This window comes from Podarcis bocagei (assembly GCF_964188305.1).
Source record: "Podarcis bocagei genome assembly, chromosome: 10".
Classification (NCBI taxonomy): Eukaryota; Metazoa; Chordata; class Lepidosauria; order Squamata; family Lacertidae; genus Podarcis; species Podarcis bocagei.
This window is the reverse complement of record NC_138135.1, coordinates 4728629-4748959: the sequence shown is the minus strand read 5'-3', so window position 1 is coordinate 4748959 and position 20331 is coordinate 4728629. Positions and strand designations below refer to the sequence as shown.

General features: G+C 47.0%; 1 protein-coding gene across 2 annotated transcripts in view; it reads left to right on the top strand.

Moving 5' to 3' along the window:
• The first annotated feature begins 5496 nt into the window (after positions 1-5496).
• The window catches only part of GOLGB1 (golgin B1), a 43766-nt gene continuing 28931 nt past the window's right edge, over positions 5497-20331 (top strand). For both annotated transcript variants that reach the window (XM_081209696.1, XM_081209695.1), the window contains exons 1-7: positions 5497-5609; positions 10104-10208; positions 12606-12758; positions 12961-13104; positions 14709-14828; positions 18095-18217; positions 18402-18515. In XM_081209696.1, the coding sequence (XP_081065822.1) occupies positions 10119-10208; positions 12606-12758; positions 12961-13104; positions 14709-14828; positions 18095-18217; positions 18402-18515 (744 nt within the window). In that variant the 5' untranslated portion in view covers positions 5497-5609; positions 10104-10118. The remainder of the gene's footprint in view (positions 5610-10103; positions 10209-12605; positions 12759-12960; positions 13105-14708; positions 14829-18094; positions 18218-18401; positions 18516-20331) is intronic.

Below are 20331 nucleotides of genomic sequence, written 5' to 3'. Positions count from 1 at the left end.
TCTACAAGTTGTTCATGATTGTGTCTTGCTAATGGAGCATGAATCCAAGCATTTCTTTGGACCTGGCCAGCAATGTTTTATTTCTGTTTGAATCCCAAGGCTGTGGCTATGGGAGAAACGAGACACTTTTGGGGTGTCAATGCTCCCTTGTAGGCTCAGGTTGTATATATGTGTAAATGAACCATACATCATAAAGACACCAGTCTCTGCTGTGCCTCATTCCAATAGAAAACACAAACCCTGGGGGAAAGCGCCTGAAACCCTTGGAATGTCACAATGCTAAGAGATTGGGGTGGCGTGCAACACTGGTGTCAGAAGTGGAATTCAAGTTTCCCAGAGGAGGACCTATGATCGAAGTGTTCCTGAGCCGGGTATATATCAGCCCTTAGCTATAACCTGCCTACCACGCAGAATATGAGCTATCTCATATTCTCGTACCTCTATCTGTTATTACTTGTACGTTGAAATATTTCTAGACCACACTTTTGTATAGGAAGGCGGCATACAACACACAAAATGAGAATAAGATAAATAAAAAGCAATTTAAAACATTTGTGGGCATTTACACCTCACCCACCATCCTATGCTCACCAAATTCACCTTTTAAAAATCAGTGACAAAACTGCTCTAGCAAGTGCAGGGAGGTATTGATGTTATGGGAGCTAGCCAATCAGCACCTGCTACATTCTTTTCACCATTCCGAAAGGTGTTTCCAAAGTATGCTCCTGGGGGGCGGGGGGGGGGAGGAAGAACCGCTTGCACAGTTCTGGGGGTGTCCTTGAGCTGCTTCTGCTCCTCTTAAAATGTCACCGCTACTTTGGTGGCCACCACAGCTAGTTCATTGGCTTTGGAAAACTGGTGCAGCTGAGCCCAGCAGCCTTGGCCTACCTTGTTCATATCGAAGGTGTGGAACATCTGCTCAATGTATTGGTTGGCCTCTGGGTCCAGGCCTCGGAGTCCAAAGAAATGCTTGAATTCATGTTCCGTCAGCTGCCCAGAGGGACACTCTGTCATGAACTTCTTGTACCAGTGGTGAATCTCCAAGGTCTGCAGGTCATCCAGTGTCCTGCTGCCATTGCTTCCCATTCTGTGTGGAGGTGGACCACGGGGAGACCCTCAGCAGCAGCAGCCGCCCTCTGCCACTGGTAGTTGCTACAGGACCGGCTCCTGGCTCCCTTCTGTTTTCACAATAGACATCCAAATCATGTTAAGCAGCACTGGGGGAGATCTTCCCAAGCCAATTATAGCCTTCTAATCTGATCTCAGACCCATTTAGAAGCCTTTAAAGCTTCAACGATATGCACGGAATGGAAAGAAAAGAAGAGGGAAGAATAATCCAAGAAACTGCTGCTATTACGGGAGCTAAAGGTGAGGGGGGTTAAGCAGATATTTGCACCAAAAGATGATCAGAGGCTGATCTCTTCTTCCTCTCTTTTTACACGCCATTGCAATTCTCGGGACATTTTTTGGGGAGACATATGTTGGATGAAATGACTAACCTCCAGGGTCCTCCAATTATGATGAACATGCCAGCAGGAACATTGATGTCTTAGAGTAACACGGAGTCTTCACATGGGAGCAAAGCATTTCGAGATCTATGCCCCAGACTCTGCGTGCATTCTGACCATTTCTGGAAGTTTTTGCTAGAAGAGACCCCCTAATAATAATTTTAAAAAGGGTTTTGATAAAACAAAAGTTGCCGCAGGCCTGTGGCTCGCCCACCCACCCTGTCCTTAAAAGGTATTGCAGGAAATGTTATCTGAAACATATTATTATTATTATTATTATTATTATTATTATTATTATTATTATTATTATTTGTGGGTGGGGTGGACTGGCTGGATCCATGGGAGGAACCCAGCTGGGAAGCCCCCAAGGGAAGTATGCTCCGATCCCAGGAAGGGGTGGTGGGACAACGATGAGGGACCAGAGGGAGAGCACTGGGGGGAGAAGGAAGTGTTGGAATGTGAAGAGGCTACAAGGCTTAGTGAGCAGGGAGAGTTGGTGGCAGAGAGAAGTCCAGAATAATAGGCAGAAGCGGAAGCAGGAGAGGAGAGGGGCCAAGAGGCAGACAGGAATTGCAAGACCAAATTACTCTCGAAAATGTATAAATTCTTATTAGAATGGAATACAATAGATGAATTGATAAAAGAGGCTAGGGCAAAATGGGCAATAGACTTTGGGCATATTGTAGAATATGATGCATGGATCAAACTCTGGAATGAAAATTTAAAATTTACTGCATGCTCTACTTTAAAAGAGAATGCAATGGAAGTGGTCTATCGCTGGTATCTTACTCCTACCAAACTAGCAAAAATGTATAGGACGAGTAGTAAAATCTGTTGGAAATGTAAAGAAAAGGACGGTGAGTTTTGGGAATTGATCTATAATGAATTAAAAAAGATGTTTAAATATACTTTCCCCAAAAAGCCTGAAGAACTACTGCTAGGTTTGATAGGAGAGGATATTAAGAAGACGGACCAAAGACTATATATGTATGCTACAACAGCAGCCAGAGTTCTGATAGCCCAAAAGTGGAAAACACAGGAGTAACCGACTGTAAAGGAGTGGCAGACAAAGTTGGTCGAGTACGCGGACCTAGCAAAACTGATACATAGGATTCGCAGTCAGGAGGAAACAAAGTACCAAAAAGAATGGAGTAAATTTATGGTCTATATAAGTGAGAACTGTAGAAATTTGAAGACGTTAGCAGGACTCAAATAAATCTCATGTCATGGTTTAGTCTTTTACTAATGAAACTGTGAATTAAGGATTGGAATAAGAAAACCTGCGGAAGGGAAGGAGGGAAGTCAATGGCTCTATGGAGCATAAAGTAAGATAGATGTAAAAAGACTTGATATATTTGTTTGTTGGTGTTGGTGTATTTAAAACGAAAACTTAATAAAAAGCATATATTTTTTTTAAAAAAGAGGCAGTCAGGAATCAGTTTGGTGAAGAGACACAATTGTCTCCTCCTGCTGCTGTGACAAGCTCCCCTCCGGCTTGATCTTCCAGAACCAGGGGAGGCATGAAGAGGGCGGAGGAGAGGTGGGCTGTCAGGAAGGCGCAGCCTCCGATTGCTTGGGGGAAATTGCCCTGGAGAGGAAGAGACTTGTGGGTAGACAGGGATCTTCAGCCTCAGCAACTGACGACAGAGGGGGGAGAGGGGGCAGCTGGGGAAAAACCCAAACACATGTCAATTCCTATTTGTTAATTTCACTCTCCGCCACCAATAAAGAAACCTTTGCTAAAAAAAAAAACCCTTCCCCATCAATAAGCCTGCCAAAAATGCTGTGTAATTAATTTTTTTAATATAATTTTTTATTAGGTTTTTTTAGAATATCATTTTCAACAGTAATTAAACATACTTTTACATCTTATTCAAATTTTTGACTTCCGTCAATCCTGTCTGAAAATTTTCCAATCTAATCTCTCAGCATGCATTTCTTATCTTCCCTATTACATTTCAAACTCATAACCAATATCTCTATCTTTTTCTGCTTTGTAACACTTCGTATATTTCTCCTTACAAAACGTCTTGTAGTCCTACTAGCGTAATTTGTTGGTTACAGTTGCTCTTCAAATAATTCTTTTTTATATATATAAATATTTATTAAAGTTTTCACAGTATTACATAATGAAAAAGAAAAAAGAAAAAATACAAAAGAAAAAACAGTTAAAAATAATTCCATCTTTTCGTCACTTATCTTTCATTTACTTGTTTCCCGGACCTCCTCATACCTCCCTTTTTTGTATTCCAGTTCAATTTATTAGTTCAGCAATTCCTTTCCCTCCTTATTATCCTGATCTTTAATCTTAATATATTGTAACATTAAATTTTTACCTATTAAAAATCCAATTTTTCCATATTCTTTTAAACCATTACAGCTAGAAACCACTTAAACATCATTCTAACATTCATTAATTTTGCAATATTTCTGTAAATAGTCTTTAAATTTCTTCCAATCTTCTTCCACCGACTCGTCTCCCTGGTCTCGGATTCTGCCGGTCATTTCCGCCAATTCCATGTAGTCCATCATTTTCATCTGCCATTCTTCCAGAGTGGGTAAGTCTTGTGTCTTCCAGTACTTTGCAATAAGTATTCTTGCTGCTGTTGTGGCATACATAAAGAAAGTTCTGTCCTTCTTTGGCACCAATTGGCCGACCATGCCCAGGAGAAAGGCCTCTGGTTTCTTCAAGAAGGTATATTTAAATACCTTTTTCAATTCATTATATATCATCTCCCAGAAAGCCTTAATCCTTGGACACGTCCACCAAAGGTGAAAGAATGTACCTTCAGTTTCTTTACATTTCCAACATTTATTATCGGGCAAATGATAGATTTTTGCAAGCTTGACTGGGGTCATGTACCACCTGTAAATCATTTTCATAATATTCTCTCTTAAGGCACTACATGCCGTAAACTTCATACCTGTGGTCCATAACTGTTCCCAGTCAGCCATCATAATGTTATGTCCAACATCTTGTGCCCATTTAATGATCGCAGATTTCACCGTTTCATCCTGAGTATTCCATTTCAACAGCAAGTTATACATCTTTGACAGAGTCTTAGTTTTGGGTTCTAACAATTCTGTTTCTAATTTTGATTTTTCCACCTGGAAGCCAGCTCTTCAAATAATTCATATACTTCTTCCAATCTCTGGTTCCACAGGTTTCCTTCCTGTCATTTTGTCCAATTCTGCATAGTCCATTGATTTCGTCTGCCGTTCTTCTTTCGTCAGAATTTCTTCTTGTTTCCATACTCTTGCCCCAGTGTAAAATGCTGTGTAATTTATTAGTTAATTGCTGTTAATTATTAACTGCCCTGGGACCCTGAGGGATGAAAGGTGATTTAAAGGTGAAGGTAATAAAAACAAAAGAATAATAATAAATCAACAGCAACAACAATTTTGATATGACGATAAGAAAATATTATTATTATTATTATTGGTTAATTAATGGAATTTGAGTATAAATTTCACTTCAGAAATGGGCTCCTCCTCTCAATTCCTTTTAATTCTACCTCATTAATATTAAGCGCATAATAGTTAAACTGCAGGCAAAGACATATTAACATAAATTACCATATGCAAAACCATTTCCCCGCCCCTCGGAGGGGGCGTGGCTTCCTCGCGGGAAGTTTCCGGAGTAAAGCGGCGCCTGGAAAGACAGCCTCCATCCCCCGCCCGCCCGCCCTGATTGGCCTCCAACTTCAGACCCGCCTCCGCAGCGCGGCCGCTGATTGGTTTCCTGCGCCGGTGGGCGGGGGGAGACCTCGCTTCCTGATTGGCTCCTTGCGTTTTGTTTTCGTGCGGCTCGCTTTGTGGGAAAGAGAGGGAGGAGGAGAGAGAATCCCGCCCTGCTGATTGGCGGACGCGCAAGTGGCGCGACGCGGCTGCGCCGGCCGCGGCGTCACCCCGGCAACGGCCCAAGCCCTGCGCTGCGGTTGGAAGGGCGCTCCGTCCGTCTAGGAGCTGCACGGGTTCTGATTGGACGAGAGGCGGGCGCTTGAAGGGAGCAACCCGGAAGCGCCGAGGGGCAGAGACCAGGGCACTTCCGGTGCTGATGTGGCCGGAACCCGGAGAGGACGCGGGCTGAGGAGAAGAGCGGTGAGTCTGCTGCCGGGCCCGGCCAGGCAAGGCTGCCCCTCTCCGCCCGCCCTGAGGGAGCTCGGCGAGCCCTTAGGCTGCTCCTCCGGTGGGGGGGGGGAGGGAGGGAGGCGCGCAGGCAGAAGTTCCACCGGTGTAGCTCAGCGGCCGCTGAACTTCGGCCTGCTGTGCGGCTGCTAAAACCGCAGGGTGCGGAGGCAGCAGCTCCTCTGTTGGAGGGAGGAAGGCAGAAGGCCAACAGGGGCAGCCTCGGGTCGGCCCAGGGATGGCTCAGCCGGTAGAGCTCAATCTCGGTGCCTGGCTCAAACAACCGGGGTCGGGCTAGATGACCCTAGTGGTCCCTTCCAGCGCTACAGTTCTGTGGACCTGCGGCATCCTTAGGCCAGCGTGGCTGCACCTCTTGAACCTCGGGAATGGAGGGGAAGCGGTGGGAAGCCACCCTCCGTGACCCCCCACCCGGGAGCTGCCTTCTCAAAAGTGCCCATGCAACTGTCCAGCCTGGCACGTCCCTCGCAGCAGATCCGTGCCTTTCTCCAGGCAAGGTTGCCATGAGCTCTGCATCCCTCTGCTCCTGTGTCTTTAACGGCGGCTTGGTCACCCTTCTCTCTGCTCCGCTTGCAGGTGTCTGCCCATCAAGGACAGGAAAGGCTTTACTGTTTGGGAGCTCCATTTGGGTCTCTGTTGCCTTGCACCCACCCTGCAGCCTCCTCTTCTCAGTCTCTGCCCCTTGGACTTCCCATAAGCCGGAAACTGTTGGTACCCTCCGCTTGTCTTGCAGCAAGATTTACGTATAATAATAATAATTTATTATTTATGCCCCTACCATCTGGCTGGGTTGCCCCAGCCACTCTGGGCGGCTTCCAACAAAATATTAAAATATAGTAGTCCATCAAACATTAAAAGCTTCCCTAAACAGGGCTGTCTTCAGATGTCTTCTAAAAGCCTGGTAGTTGTTGTTCTAAGCAATCTTATAGCTTAGGGTCCCACTCTCTTGGGGGCCCCCAAAAAAATTAAAGGAAAAACAACTGGAGGTACATTTCCAAAATATAAGATGAAAATCAAATAAAATAAAACCTACATACAGCAACAGTGTTTTGTGTTGTGTAGGCTCCTAGGATGTAAGGAATGGGCCCCACATGCTCCCCAAAATATCACTGGTTTGCTCCTTTCTATATATAGGGTGCCTACATTCTGCATGGACTGGGTGCATGGCAACATGTGCAAATGGCTTGAGATACCTATTAGCACCATCAATTACCTTATAGCATATATTCCACACAAAAAACAGCCACAATTTATTGTGGACAACGGACAGCTGAACATATAAAGGGCCTCTTTACCTTCAGTAGCTTAGGGCCTCATCAAACCGAAATCCAGCTCTGCCGCCACCCCTGCAGGTGCTCTTTAAAGGCAGGCTCCTCTTCTCAGTGGACTTCCCATAAGCTGAAATTGTTGGTACCTCCGCTTGTCTTGCTGGTTCCAGTGCACCAGTTTGACAGCTCTCATGTGTCTTGGGGTTGCTTTCACATTGCACAGCATTAGCTTGGCTCGCAAGTAATGCACAAATGAGCAAATGTGCCGGTTCCCTGAGAGAAGGTTGCAGCATCCCTCCCTCACCTGGGGCTAAGCCAGGAGTGAAACAAGCCATGAGCTGTAACTGGGATTTGCTCTTGGTTTACAACCCATGTTCGTCTTAAGTCAAACCACAAAGCTGGGTTCACACATCATGCAGACCCAAACCACGGCTTAGCCTCTGATAGCGTTGCAGCAGCAGTACCACAACCATCACTCCAGGAACCCGCACGTTTGCTTGCCTGCTCAAAGCCATGGCTTGGGTGAGCGTTACATGCAAACTGGGCTGCTACGTTTGAAACCAGGAAGTGGCTAAAATGTTCCTTAAGTTTGTAATCTTCCATTCTGTGCCCAGTGCAAACAGAGAGTGGGCTGTGGCCTCGGTTACTTTGACAAGCTGGAATTAAACAAGGAGTGTTTTGTTTTATTTACTTATAAAAATATAGAGCGCTATTTCATTAAGAAAAAACTAAAAGCAGTTCACAACAGAAATAGATAAAACATGCAGTAAAACGTACTAAAGGGTTAAAAACAGGCATCAGTTAACCAGCGTAGAAAGATGTACTCTTATGCCCTTTTTAAAAGGTGGGTTTTTGGGGGGAGGGTGGGTGTTATTGGGTTGTTTTTTTGATTATGTATATTGTGGTTTTATATTTTGATTTTATTCTGAGACCTCCGGGTATAGGGCAGTGTATAAATTCAGTAAATAATAATAATACTTGCCTGCTGAATCTCTGTTGACAGAGTATTCCACAATACTGGGTGGGTGACACTAAAAGGCATTATTTCTCATTATTATCAAGTGATCTTTTCTTGATAACAAGGCATAAACATTCTGTAAGAGCAGAAGCAGGTGCCTCAGGCTCATTACCTTAATTAACCTTCTGCAGGGGAGTTGCCCCAAGGAATCTGTTTGGGTTTCCACTCACCTGGCCTGATGATTCACCCTCGCTTCTTACTTGACTGAAGGGCTGGTTTGCATAAGGCTCTGTGTTGGAAAACCACAGGTGTGCTGCCATGTGAGACAAAGATGTATCTGATTCACTACCTCTAAGTGTAGCTTTCCTAGAGTGAAGTGCCGTAAAATGCAACATTTCCCAAGCATGCATTTGTTGTAATTCATACAACAGCCCAATAATAATAATAATAATAATAATAGTAGTAGTAGTAGTAGTAGTAGTAGTAGTAGTAATAATTTATTATTTATACCAAGCCCATCTGGCTGGGTTTCCAAGTAAGATCAGTCAGTATTATTATCCCCTTAATACAGGTAGTTGGGCAGTTATGTTGGGCATAAAAGAAATCCCAGTGCTTTCTTTTTCTGTGGAAAATTTGCCAGTTCATAAGTTCATTATTAACAATCAATGAATGCTAATTTCAAATAAACGTTAGACAAGTTCAGCAGTTTCAAGGTTTTGTAGTAAAACGCATGTGCTAAGTTAGACCGCTCTCTAGGGCTTCAGAACATTTTCTGGTGCAAATTTTACCCTTTGCAAATTACCGTATTTTGCATAGGCAAGTCTATCCCCGCTTCCCGAAAATCAGGTTAGGCTAAAGCTGAGAGGTCCTGGGTTGCCCAAGGCTGCGCTTGGTGAGTCTTGGCAGACTTGGACCAGGGATCTGCTGATTCACAGCACAGTTTCTTGGCCACACTCATGCCAGTGAAGTCAAACAGAATTAACAGCTTCTGAGAAAGTGCTTGTTGCTCTCATCCTCAGCAGCCCCACCCAAAGCGCCCAAGGGAGTTGAGCAGGAAACTCTTATCGTCAATGTCCGGGTAGCCTTTGCTGATGTTCTGGCTGGTGTTTCAGGAGCAGGCAGTGTCACCTCTGCTTCCACAACAAGTCAGTTGTGCGTATGTGACCTGGGCAAGAACACCATTTGTTGGAAAGTCAGGAAACTGTTTTTATAAATAAAGGGTGAGGCAGCAGGAACAGGGAATCCCCTCCCTGCCACCGTTTAAAGGTACCTTCAAGCAGTGGTGTTGGCGGGTAGCTGGGGCCTTCCAATGCTGTTGGATTGCTGCTTCCATCACCCCTGACCTTTCACAGTGGGTCTGATGGGAGTTAGATTCAGACAACGAAGGTTGTAAAGCCTGTCAGGATATTTGGTTTTGATTCTGCAGCACTTGAAATGTCCATGTTTTGGCTGCTGTAGGGAAGCGGTGTGGGTGTTGAGAATGCAGGTGATGAGATGTGGGAATCTGTTCGCTCAAGGCCACTGCCTCTGCCCATCCTCCCTCTGCCTTGAGCAGTTTGGAGTTGCTGCGGGGGTGCTCTGCCTTTCAGGGTTTCTTGGTTCTGGTGCAGCAAGTTCAGGCTTGAAAGCCCGTCCTTGGAACATCCCAAGCGTAGTGTGCATTCCTCACTCACACATTCCTTTTTTAAAAATAATTTGTGGCCCATGGTTGACCAGAAAGGATAAATAAAAGGATTCGATTCCTTTTCAGCTTCTGCAAGCTTCCTAGCCTAGTTGCTTGGTGGTAATTCTCTAGGCTGCCAGGCAAGGGCCCATTTAGAAACCTGGGTGAGGAACAGATCTAAGGAAATGTCCTTTACCCCATCATCCGTGAGGCACATTCCTGATTTCTGTAACCCAGTGAAGTGAATTTCCGGCTTCTGACCAAGGCAAACACTTGGCCTGAGGTGGGCGGGTGTGTGTGTCATTCTGTTTCCACGGGGATGCTTCATCCTGGACAGCAGCAGATGGGGCAGTCCCTTATTCCATGCATGCTTGAGATGTCTGGATGCTTGATTTTTGTGCGTGGCCTTGGGCAATAAGCAAGTTCTTCCTTGCCTCTTTTGGCTTTTGCTATGACATCATGGCAGAAGCACGTTCCCTGTGCAGCGACTAAACCTAGCCCCAAACCTTTCCCATTTGTGCTGACATCCACTTTCTCCTCCTCCTTCTCTGTCCTGCAAGAGCTGGAGGCTCAAGATGCTGAGCCGCTTGTCGGGACTGGCCAACACTGTCCTGCAGGAGCTGTCAGGGGAAGGAGAGGCTGTGGAGGCTGCCGATCAGCCTGATGTAAGTAGCTTTTTCCCAGCCGAGGCCTGCTGCCCAGTGGGTGTGGGGAAGGAAGGGTCTGCAGCATGCATGTGCTTCTCCCGAGGTGCCAGCTGGGCTAGGAGGTCCTGGCTGCACACAGGCAGCTGAAAACAAGGAGGGCATTTGTGCTCAAAGCCTGTGCCTTAAATTGTCTTGGGAACAGGCAGAAGACAGCATAAATGCTGGTGATGAGATGCCTGCATTGTGGGGGATTGGACCAGATGACCCTTAAAGTCCCTTTCCATGCTACAGTTCTGTGATTCTATAATGACCTGCACCATACACACTAATTCTGTGAGAAGATGAGCTGCCACCTTCTGCACTGGCTCCTGGCTCCTCCATAGAGACCGTGGGGCATTCATTAGTAGATAAGCCTCAGCTCCAAAGCCACCAGTCCGGAGGATCCCCACCCCCAGCTGTGTTTTCAGTCCTGCAGTCCAAGCAGTATCACACCATTTAGAGCTGCTTCACGCATGCACGTTCACTGCCTGCTTTCACACCCATTGTGTCCTTTAATGACCGATGGTCCACAGCTGAACACAGTGATACCTCTGGATACGAATGGGATCCGATCAGGAGCCCCGTTCGCATCCTGAAGTAAACGTAACACGCGTCTGTGCATGTGTGGGCCGTGTTTTGCCACTTCCGCGCATGCACGTGACATCATTTTGAGCGTCTGCGCATGCACAAGCAGCGAAATCCAGATGTAACGCGCTCCGTTACTTCTGTTGCCGCGGAGTGCAACCCAAAAATACTTAACCTGAAGCTACTTCAACCCGAGGTATGAGTGAATGTGAATGGCGTCCTCTCAGAAGTGTGCCAATTGCGGCAGCCTGCAAGTTCTGTCTGTGGTGCTTGATTTGGGATGGCTCATTCATAGATGCAAAGCCAATCACCTGGCGACCGCTGCATGAAGTGGACATCTTTGTGTAAAGCAGCCCTTGATTTCTCTAAGCTATTTCTGATTACAGTGGTGCCTTGCAGGACGAAATTAATCCGTTCCGCGAGTCTCTCCGTCTTGCGGTTTTTTCGTCTTGCGAAGCACGGCTATTAGCGGCTTAGCGGCTATTAGCGGCTTAGCAGCTATTAGCGGCTTAGCGGCTATTAGCGGCTTTAAGAAAAAGGAAACAAACTCGCAAGAACTCGCAAGACGTTTCGTCTTGCGAAGCAAGCCCATAGGGAAATTCGTCTTGCGGAACGACTCCAAAAACGGATAACTCTTTCGTCTTGCCCGTTTTTCGTCTTGCGAGGCATTCGTCTTGCGAGGTACCACTGTACTGCTCTCCAGGACTCTCAGGGCAAATCCACACCATACATTTAAAACACGTCCAATGCACATTTAAGCCCATGACTACCTCCTCTCCCCACCTCCCAAAAATCCCAAGAACTGTAGTTTGTTAAGGGTGCTGGGCATCACAGCTTGGTGAGGGGGAACTATCATTCCCAGAGTTGTTTGGGGAAGTCATGTGAGATGCCTATGGCAACATGAGAACAGGCCTTATCTGTGGTGGCTCCCCGTTTGTGGAACGCTCTCCCCAGGAAGGCTCGCCTAGCATCTTCATTACATATTCTGGGCACCACAGTTCAAGAAGGACACTGACAAACTGGAACGTGTCCAGAGGAGGGCAACCAAAATGGTCAAAGGCCTGGAAACGATGCCTTATGAGGAATGGTTAAGGGAGCTGGGCATGTTTAGCCTGGAGAAGAGGAGGTTAAGGGGTGATATGATAGCCATGTTCAAATATATAAAAGGATGTCACATAGAGGAGGGAGAAAGGTTGTTTTCTGCTGCTCCAGAGAAGCGGACACGGAGCAATGGATCCAAACTACAAGAAAGAAAATTCCACCTAAACATTAGGAAGAACTTCCTGACAGTAAGAGCTGTTCGACAGTGGAATTTGCTGCCAAGGAGTGTGGTGGAGTCTCCTTCTTTGGCGGTCTTTAAGCAGAGGCTTGACAACCATATGTCAGGAGTGCTCTGATGGTGTTTCCTGCTTGGCAGGGGGTTGGACTCGATGGCCCTTGTGGTCTCTTCCAACTCTAGGATTCTATGATTCTATGATTCTATATCTTTAGGCGCCAGGTGAAAACATTTCTCTTCAACCAGGCCTTTGGCTGATTAAAGAGTGAATGGCTTTTTTTAAAAAAAATGTGTTTGGGGTGGGGTTTCTTGTTATTATGTTATGTGTTTGGTGCTTTTATTCTGTAAACTGCCTTGTGATCTTTGGAGGGAGGGCAGTATGTACATTTTATAAATAAAAATAATAATATGGTGTGGAACTTCCACCGCCAGATGTTTAGCCCTAGGGATGAAGCTAGATGTTGGGTCCTTTGGCCATGGCGTTGTTACACAGAGTTCTTCTTGTTACCCCGCAGGGCCCGGTCCTGGAGCCCAACCAGCAGAATGGGGAGGAGACGTCAGAGGACGTTCTGGAACGGCTGGGCCACATGGAGAGGCTGGTGGCGCAGCTGAAGGACCTGGTGCGCGAGAAGGATGCTCAGCTACGGCAGAAGGATGCCCTGCTACAGGTACCGTTCCTCTGTGGGAGGCGTCGCTGCTCAACTCTTCCGTAACTGGGAACCTTTTGTCTGCTGCAACACTTAAAATCGCAAAACTGAGATGGGGGCCAGGAGGCCATTGAGCCCAGCCTCTTGCCCCACTGCAGGGCCTTGGCTCACATCAGCCTTTGAACATGCTGTCATTCCTGTATGTAAAAATTCCCTCCTCTAGGAAGAAAAGCAGGCTGCGGAAGCCAAGCTGCGGAAGCTGAAACTGCAGGCCAAAGCTAAGCTGGCATCTCAGAGCAAGCTGCTTGAGCAACTTTCAGAACAGGGAGCAGCATCTCCCGCAACGGACCCTCTTTCTTCCACAAAGGTGAGACTAGCCAGCCTCCTGGTCCAGAATGCTTACTCTGCTTTTCATATGGCACACCTTTTTATTTTTGGACATCACCTGCCCTCCGTGCTCTCAGAAGCCGTTCTTTGCCCTGGGAAGTAGCTCAGCCACACAGCCGGTTGCTGAAACACTTTTGTCCCTGTTCGCTGCTTGTGTCTCTTGTGTGCTAAGCTGCGGTGGATGCTAGTGAGCTACGTGGACCTGAGCTCCTTCCACATCGCCAGGAAGTCCTTGCCCCTCTGGCTTCTGATGTGCTTCCCCAGGAACCCCTCAGCGAGCTCCTCTCCTCCTTACCTCTCTCGCCCTGACCTTGCCACTGTGATCCACGTGACGGTCACTTCCAGACTGGATTATTGTAACTCGCTCTACGTGGGGCTGCCCTTGAGACTGACCCAGAAACTCCAGCGGGTGCAGAATGCTGCAGTGAGACTCCTTACGAGGTCTTCGCCGCGAGATCACATTCACCCGGTGCTATACCAGCTACACTGGCTCCCGGTGGAGTACAGGATCAGGTTTAAGGTGCTGGTTTTAACCTTTAAAGCCCTATACGGCCTAGGACCCTCGTACCTACGGGACCGCCTCTCCTGGTATGCCCCACAGAGAAACTTACGGTCTTCAAATAAAAACATCTTGAAGGTCCCAGGCCACAGAGAGGTTAGGCTGGCCTCAACTAGAGCCAGGGCTTTTTCGGCTGTGGCTCCGATCTGGTGGAACACTCTGTCACAAGAGACTAGGGCCCTGCGGGACTTGGCATCTTTTCGCAGGGCCTACAAGACAGAGCTGTTCCACCAGGCCTTTGGCCAGGGCACAGCCTGACTCCCTCCTTCGGCAATCTTCGCGAAGCTCTGGCCCAATGGTTGCCAGTGGTTTATTTGAATTAATTTTATAATGAATGATTTTAGAGTGTTGTGTTGTACTGTTGTACTGTTTTATTGTTGTTAGCCACCCTGAGCCCGGCTTTGGCCGGGGAGGGCGGGATATAAATAAAATTTTTATTATTATTATTATTATTATTATTATTATTATTATTATTATTATTATCAGTGAGGACTGGCAGTGTGCCTCTTTTCACATCTAGAAAGCTTTAGCTACAAGATTAAATTATGACGAGTCAAGGGAAAAGTCATGTTAGCGTTATTTTTTTAAAAAAATCATTTTTATTAATTTTCCAATAAAAAGTATCCAGTTAACATATCCAATCATAATCCAATTAAAACAAAAAACTAAAATAAAAAAGGCCAAGCTACAATCCAAATTGTATTTGTTGATTTTTCGGGGCTTCCCATAGTCTGGACCTCTGAAGCATATCTCCAAATCTCAGTCCTGTCTCTCCTCGTTGTTTCCATGTTTTCCACATCCCGATTTTAATGCTTTAAAGTTCTCCGTCCCTGGCTCTACGATTCTCAATCATGTCAGAAATCATATATCCTTTCAAAGCCATGTTTGTGTTCTAATGAAGCTAATGCGTTAAAAAAATGCTCAGAAGTGTTTGGCCAGTGGGTTAACCGAACCTCTTCTTTCCCAGTCAGAAGTATGCTGTTCACAGATCACTCCCTTTCAGTAACTCGCTGCCTCCTTTTCAGAGTGACCAAGGGACGCGGGATGAGCGGGAAGAGGAGACCGAGCTTCTGCAAAGGCGGTGTCAGGAGCTGCAGGAAGAGCTGGACGCAAAAACAAGAAGCCTGGAGGAAGCACAGACCCAGGTAGGGAGGAAACAACAACAACAACAACAACAACAATTATTTATACCCTGCCCATCTGGCTGGGTTTCCCCAGCCACTCTGGGTGGCTCCCAACAGAATATTAAAAACCACGATAAGACATCAAACATCAGGAGGAGGTTGTGAAGGCTTTTTGTAATACAGTGGTACCTCAAGTTAAGAACTTAATTAGTTCCTGAGGTCCATTCTTAACCTGAAACTGTTCTTAACCTGAGGTACCACCTTAGCTAATGGGGCCTCCCGCTGCTGCTGCGTGATTTCTGTTCTCATCCTGAAGCAGAATTCTTAAGCAAAGGTACTACAGTGTGACGCGGCAGCTAAAAAAGCCAATGCAATTCTGGGCTGCATCAATAGGAGTATAGCATCTAGATCAAGGGAAGTAATAGTGCCACTGTATTCTGCTCTGGTCAGACCTCACCTGGAGTACTGTGTCCAGTTCTGGGCACCACAGTTCAAGAAGGACACTGACAAACTGGAACGTGTCCAGAGAGGGCAACCAAAATGGTCAAAGGCCTGGAAACGATGCCTTATGAGGAACGGCTAAGGGAGCTGGGCATGGAGAAGAGGAGGTTAAGGGGTGAAGAGGAGGTTAAGGGGTGATATGATAGCCATGTTCAAATATATAAAAGGATGTCACATAGAGGAGGGAGAAAGGTTGTTTTCTGCTGCTCCAGAGAAGCGGACACGGAGCAATGGATCCAAACTACAAGAAAGAAGATTCCACCTAAACATTAGGAAGAACTTCCTGACAGTAAGAGCTGTTCGACAGTGGAATTTGCTGCCAAGGAGTGTGGTAACAGCTTCCTCCACCTTTAATAGGCAAGAGGTTATTTAAGGTCTGGGCAAAGAGGAATGTTTTTGCCTGGCACCTAAAGACATGCAGTGATGGTGCCAGGGAGAGCATTTCACAACTGGGGAGTCGCCACAGAAAAAGGCCCCGTTCTTATTTAACCCTCTCTTGGGAAGGGGGGAAATAGAGATGGGCCTCGTATGATAAGACTATGAGTTTTTGTTCAGCTTTCCAGCCCCTCTCCTTTGCAAGGGCCCAGGCTTGTGGGTAGATGGCACCCTTAAAAAGAAACTAACCCCCAACAGTGTATTCAGTGGAACACTCACTGAACCCAGTTAAAATTCCTGCCTGCTGGCTTGTGCCTGGCCAACCAAAAGCCGACCCAGTTCTTGAGTCCTGTGCTCCAACTTGGACTTCGCCTCTTGGGTCAGGGCCTTCCAAGGTCTCTATGCACACACACATCACTTGTGTGTGCTGATCTTGTACAGGGTTTGCACACAGCCGGGATAATTCAGAGTGTTCTTGGCAGAGATCTTGACACAGCCAGACTCCTGAGAGATTACGATAATCATGTTTGTTGCAGCGCAAGTGGGTGTTTGCGCTTGGAGGGGGTGGTACTGTTCTATTGTTAAGCTGGATGGGTTTTTAAGATTTCAGAGCACTCCTGACATATGGTTGTCAAGCCTCGAGGGCAACCAAAATGGTCAAAGGACTGGAAATGATGCCTTATGAGGAACGGCTAAGGGAGCTGGGCATGTTTAGCCTGGAGAAGAGGAGGTTAAGGGGTGATATGATAGCCATGTTCAAATATATAAAAGGATGTCACATAGAGGAGGGAGAAAGGTTGTTTTCTGCTGCTCCAGAGAAGTGGACACGAAGAAATGGATCCAAACTACAAGAAAGAAGATTCCATCTAAACATTAGGAAGAACTTCCTGACAGGAAGAGCTGTTCGACAGTGGAATTTGCTGCCAAGGAGTGTGGTGGAGTCTCCTACTTTGGAGGTCTTTAAGCAGAGGCTTGACAACCATATGTCAGGAGTGCTCTGATGGTGTTTCCTGCTTGGCAGGGGGTTGGACTCGATAGCCCTTGTGGTCTCTTCTAACTCTATGATTCTATGGTTCTATGATTCTACTATTTCTGGGTTAGCAGAGTCTGTAACCTGAAGCGTCTGTAACCCGAGGTACCACTGTATCTTAGTCACTACTTTTGGCATTCTGGGACTCGTTTGAGCAAGGGCAGAATTTGGAATTGCGGCATAGAGGTTAAGGAGTTGGGCTAGGACCTAAGAGACCAGGGTTCAAATCCCATGAAGTTCTCCATGTCGCTTTGGGAGTCACTCACTTCCTCTCAGCCTAACCTACCTCACAGGGTTGTTGTGGGGGTTAAATGAGGAGGGAGAGAACCACGTACGCCACCTTGAGCTCCTTGCAGAAAAAGATGAGATGTAAATGCAATAAATAAATAAATGGAACTCTCTGTACGTCGAGTTGGGTTGTGGCCACCTCCTGCCACTGGCTTCTCAGCAGTTTATTCTGAGATGCATTCAAAGGTAATGCCTCAGTGCATTGAACAGCACAGAAAAAAGGAGATACTTCTTCAAACGGCACATAGTAAAACTATGGAACTCCCATCTGCAGGAAGCGATGGTGGTCATCAACTTGGATGACTGTCGGAGGGGATTCGGGGGTTCGAATCCCTGCGACGGGGTGAGCTCCCGTTGCTCAGTCCCTGCTCCTGCCAACGTAGCAGTTCGAAAGCACGTCAAAGTGCAAGTAGATAAATAGGTACCGCTCCGGCGGGAAGGTAAATGGCGTTTCCGTACGCTGCTCTTGTTCGCCAGCAGCGGCTTAGTCATGCTGGCCACATGACCCGGAAGCTGTACACCGGCTCCCTCAGCCAATAAAGCGAGATGAGCGCCGCAACCCCAGAGTCGGCCACGACTGGACCTAGCGGTTGGGGTCCCTTTACCTTTACTAGCTGCAAATGCTATGTTCACTGTTGGAGGGAGTTTGCCTCTGAATGCCAGTTTCCGAGGGATCACAAGCGGGGAGGATAATTTTGTTGCCTGATAGTTTTCAGGTCCTGTCTGTGGGCTTCCCATAGACAGGTTGCTGGACTAGATTTAAAATACTAATACAGTGGTACCTCAGGTTAAGTACTTAATTCGTTCCGGAGATCCGTTCTCAACCTGAAACTATTCTTAACCTGAAGCACCACTTTAGCTAATGGGGCCTCCTGCTGCCGCCGCACCGCCGGAGCACGATTTCTGTTCTCATCCTGAAGCAAAGTTCTTAACCCAAGGTACTATTTCTGGGTTAGCGGAGACTGTAACCTGAAGCGTATGTAACCCGAGGTACCACTGTATGAGTTTCTTTGCTCCTTGAAAAACCTTTTTGACTCCAAAGGCACAGGGCATTCCTGCTAGCAACTTTTTAACTAGTGTGTTCTGTTGGCAGCTCAGCACTCTGCAAGAGGAGGTTCAGAAGAAGGACTCTCTCCTGAAGGAACAGGCCCACCAGCACCAGGCCGAATTGCACCAGCTAGCCGCCCGTTCGGATCTGGAAGCGGAAATGCAGCAGGTGCGTTGGCAGAGGTTTGGGGGTGAGGGGTGAGATACGCGCCCCAATCTGGGCCCGTAAAAGGGGTTGGAGGGCTCAGGCGAGGAGAGCCAGAGACAAAGAAGCCCGCAAGTGAAAGGTCCGTGCTGTGATCTCTGGATTTGTGCCTCTGAGCCTGGCAAAACTGGTGTTCTCTCTGTCTCAGAACCTGCGGCTGTTGCAACGGAAGCTGGAGGAGCAGGAGGCAGCCTTGCTGGGGCGGACGCAGGTGGTGGAATTGTTGCAGCAGGAGCTGAACATTACCGAAGAGCAGAAACAGGTACTTACATTCAGGACGATAAGAGCTGGAAAGGGTCAGAGGCTTCCACTCCCTCTGCTGCAAAGCGGGACTGTCGACCCATCAACCCTCTCCATCCTTTGCTCATTGGCGGATGGTACCACGAAACCTGGAGCCCAGTGTGTGACAAGCTGTGATGCAACACATTCTGGCCCAGGGGTCAGCAAACCTTTTCAGCCGTGGGTCTGTCCACTGTCCCTCAGACCATATGGGCTGGACTATATTTTGAAAAAGAAAAAAAATATGAATGAATTCCTATGCCACACAAATAGTAATAATAATAATTTATTTGTACCCCGCCCATCTGGCTGGGTTTCCCGAGCCACTCTGGGCGGCTTCCAACAAAGACAAAAAATACACTAAAATGTCACACATTAAAAACTTCCCTAAACAGGGCTGCCTTCAGATGTCTTCTAAAAGTCAGATAGTGGTTTATTTCCTTGACATCTGATGGGAGGGCGTTCCACAGGGCAGGCGCCACCACCGAGAAGTCCCTCTGCCTGGTTCCCTGTAGCTTTGCTTCTTGCAGTGAGGGAACCGCCAGAAGGCCCTTGGCGCTGGACCTCAGCATCCGGGCAGAACGATGGGGGTGGAGACGCTCCTTCAGGTATACTGGGCCAAGATAATAAAATAACCCAGAGATGCATTTTAAATAAAAGCACACATTCTATTTATGTAAAAACACCAGGCAGGCCCCACAAATAACCCAGAGATGCATTTTAAATAAAAGGGCACATTCTACTCATGTAAAAACACCCTGATTCCCCGACCATCCGTGGGCCGGATTTAGAAGGCAGTTGGGCTGGATCTGGCCCCCGGGTCTTATTTTGTCTACCCATGTTCTAGCCAATTGCCCACTGAGCAAATACCATATTTTCCTGTGTATTTTTTGGGAGGTGGGGACTGAGCAGCCCGCATACACATTAGACACAACCACAGCTGATTGCACACACACCTCGCCACTACCGTAAATAGACCGCACAAGTGCCGTAGCCACAGCCAATCATCAGCAGGCCTTGCCACAGCAACCAGTCACACGCCCAATCGGCGCTGCCAATCCCCTCCTGGCTGCTGCCACCAATCGCACGTCCTCCCTCTGCTATCCATGTATAAGATGACCACAATTTTTGCCTGTTATTTCTAAGGAAACATCGTCTTATACACGGAAAAATACGGTAGTCCTAGCAGATCAGCATTTCAGGGAAGTCACATACATCAGCGTAAAGCAGGAGACTTCCCCCCTCCAAGACTCCAGGGGAAGAATTCTCTATAGACTGTTGACAATGTCTCTTTGACACTCAGTTCTGCAGTGCAATACAATCGCATCTTACTACAGTGGTACCTCGGTTCTCCTACGTCTCCATTGATGAATGTATCGAACCCAAATGCCGAAATAATGCTTCCGTTTTTGAACGGCTTCTGCTGAGTGTTTTTCAATTTACTCAGTTTAATTCGCCGGCTGCCCTTTGTGCCTCGGTTTTCGAATGTTTTGGAAGTTGAACGGTCTTCTGAAACAGATAACGTTCAAGAACTGAGGTACCGCCGTATTATTATTAAATTTGTATGCCGCCCTCAGTCCGTCGGTCTCAGGGCAGTTCATAGCATAAAAATACAAGATGAAACACAAAATGCACAACAACAAATCCACAAACCAATAACTCCCCTTCCACAAACACATTGGAAAGGATATAGGATGTCAAACAGCCAAAGGTCTGATTAAAGAGGAACTTCTTTGCCTGGAGCCTAAAGGTGCATAATGAAGGCAACAGGTCAGCATCCTAGGGGAGAGCATTCCACA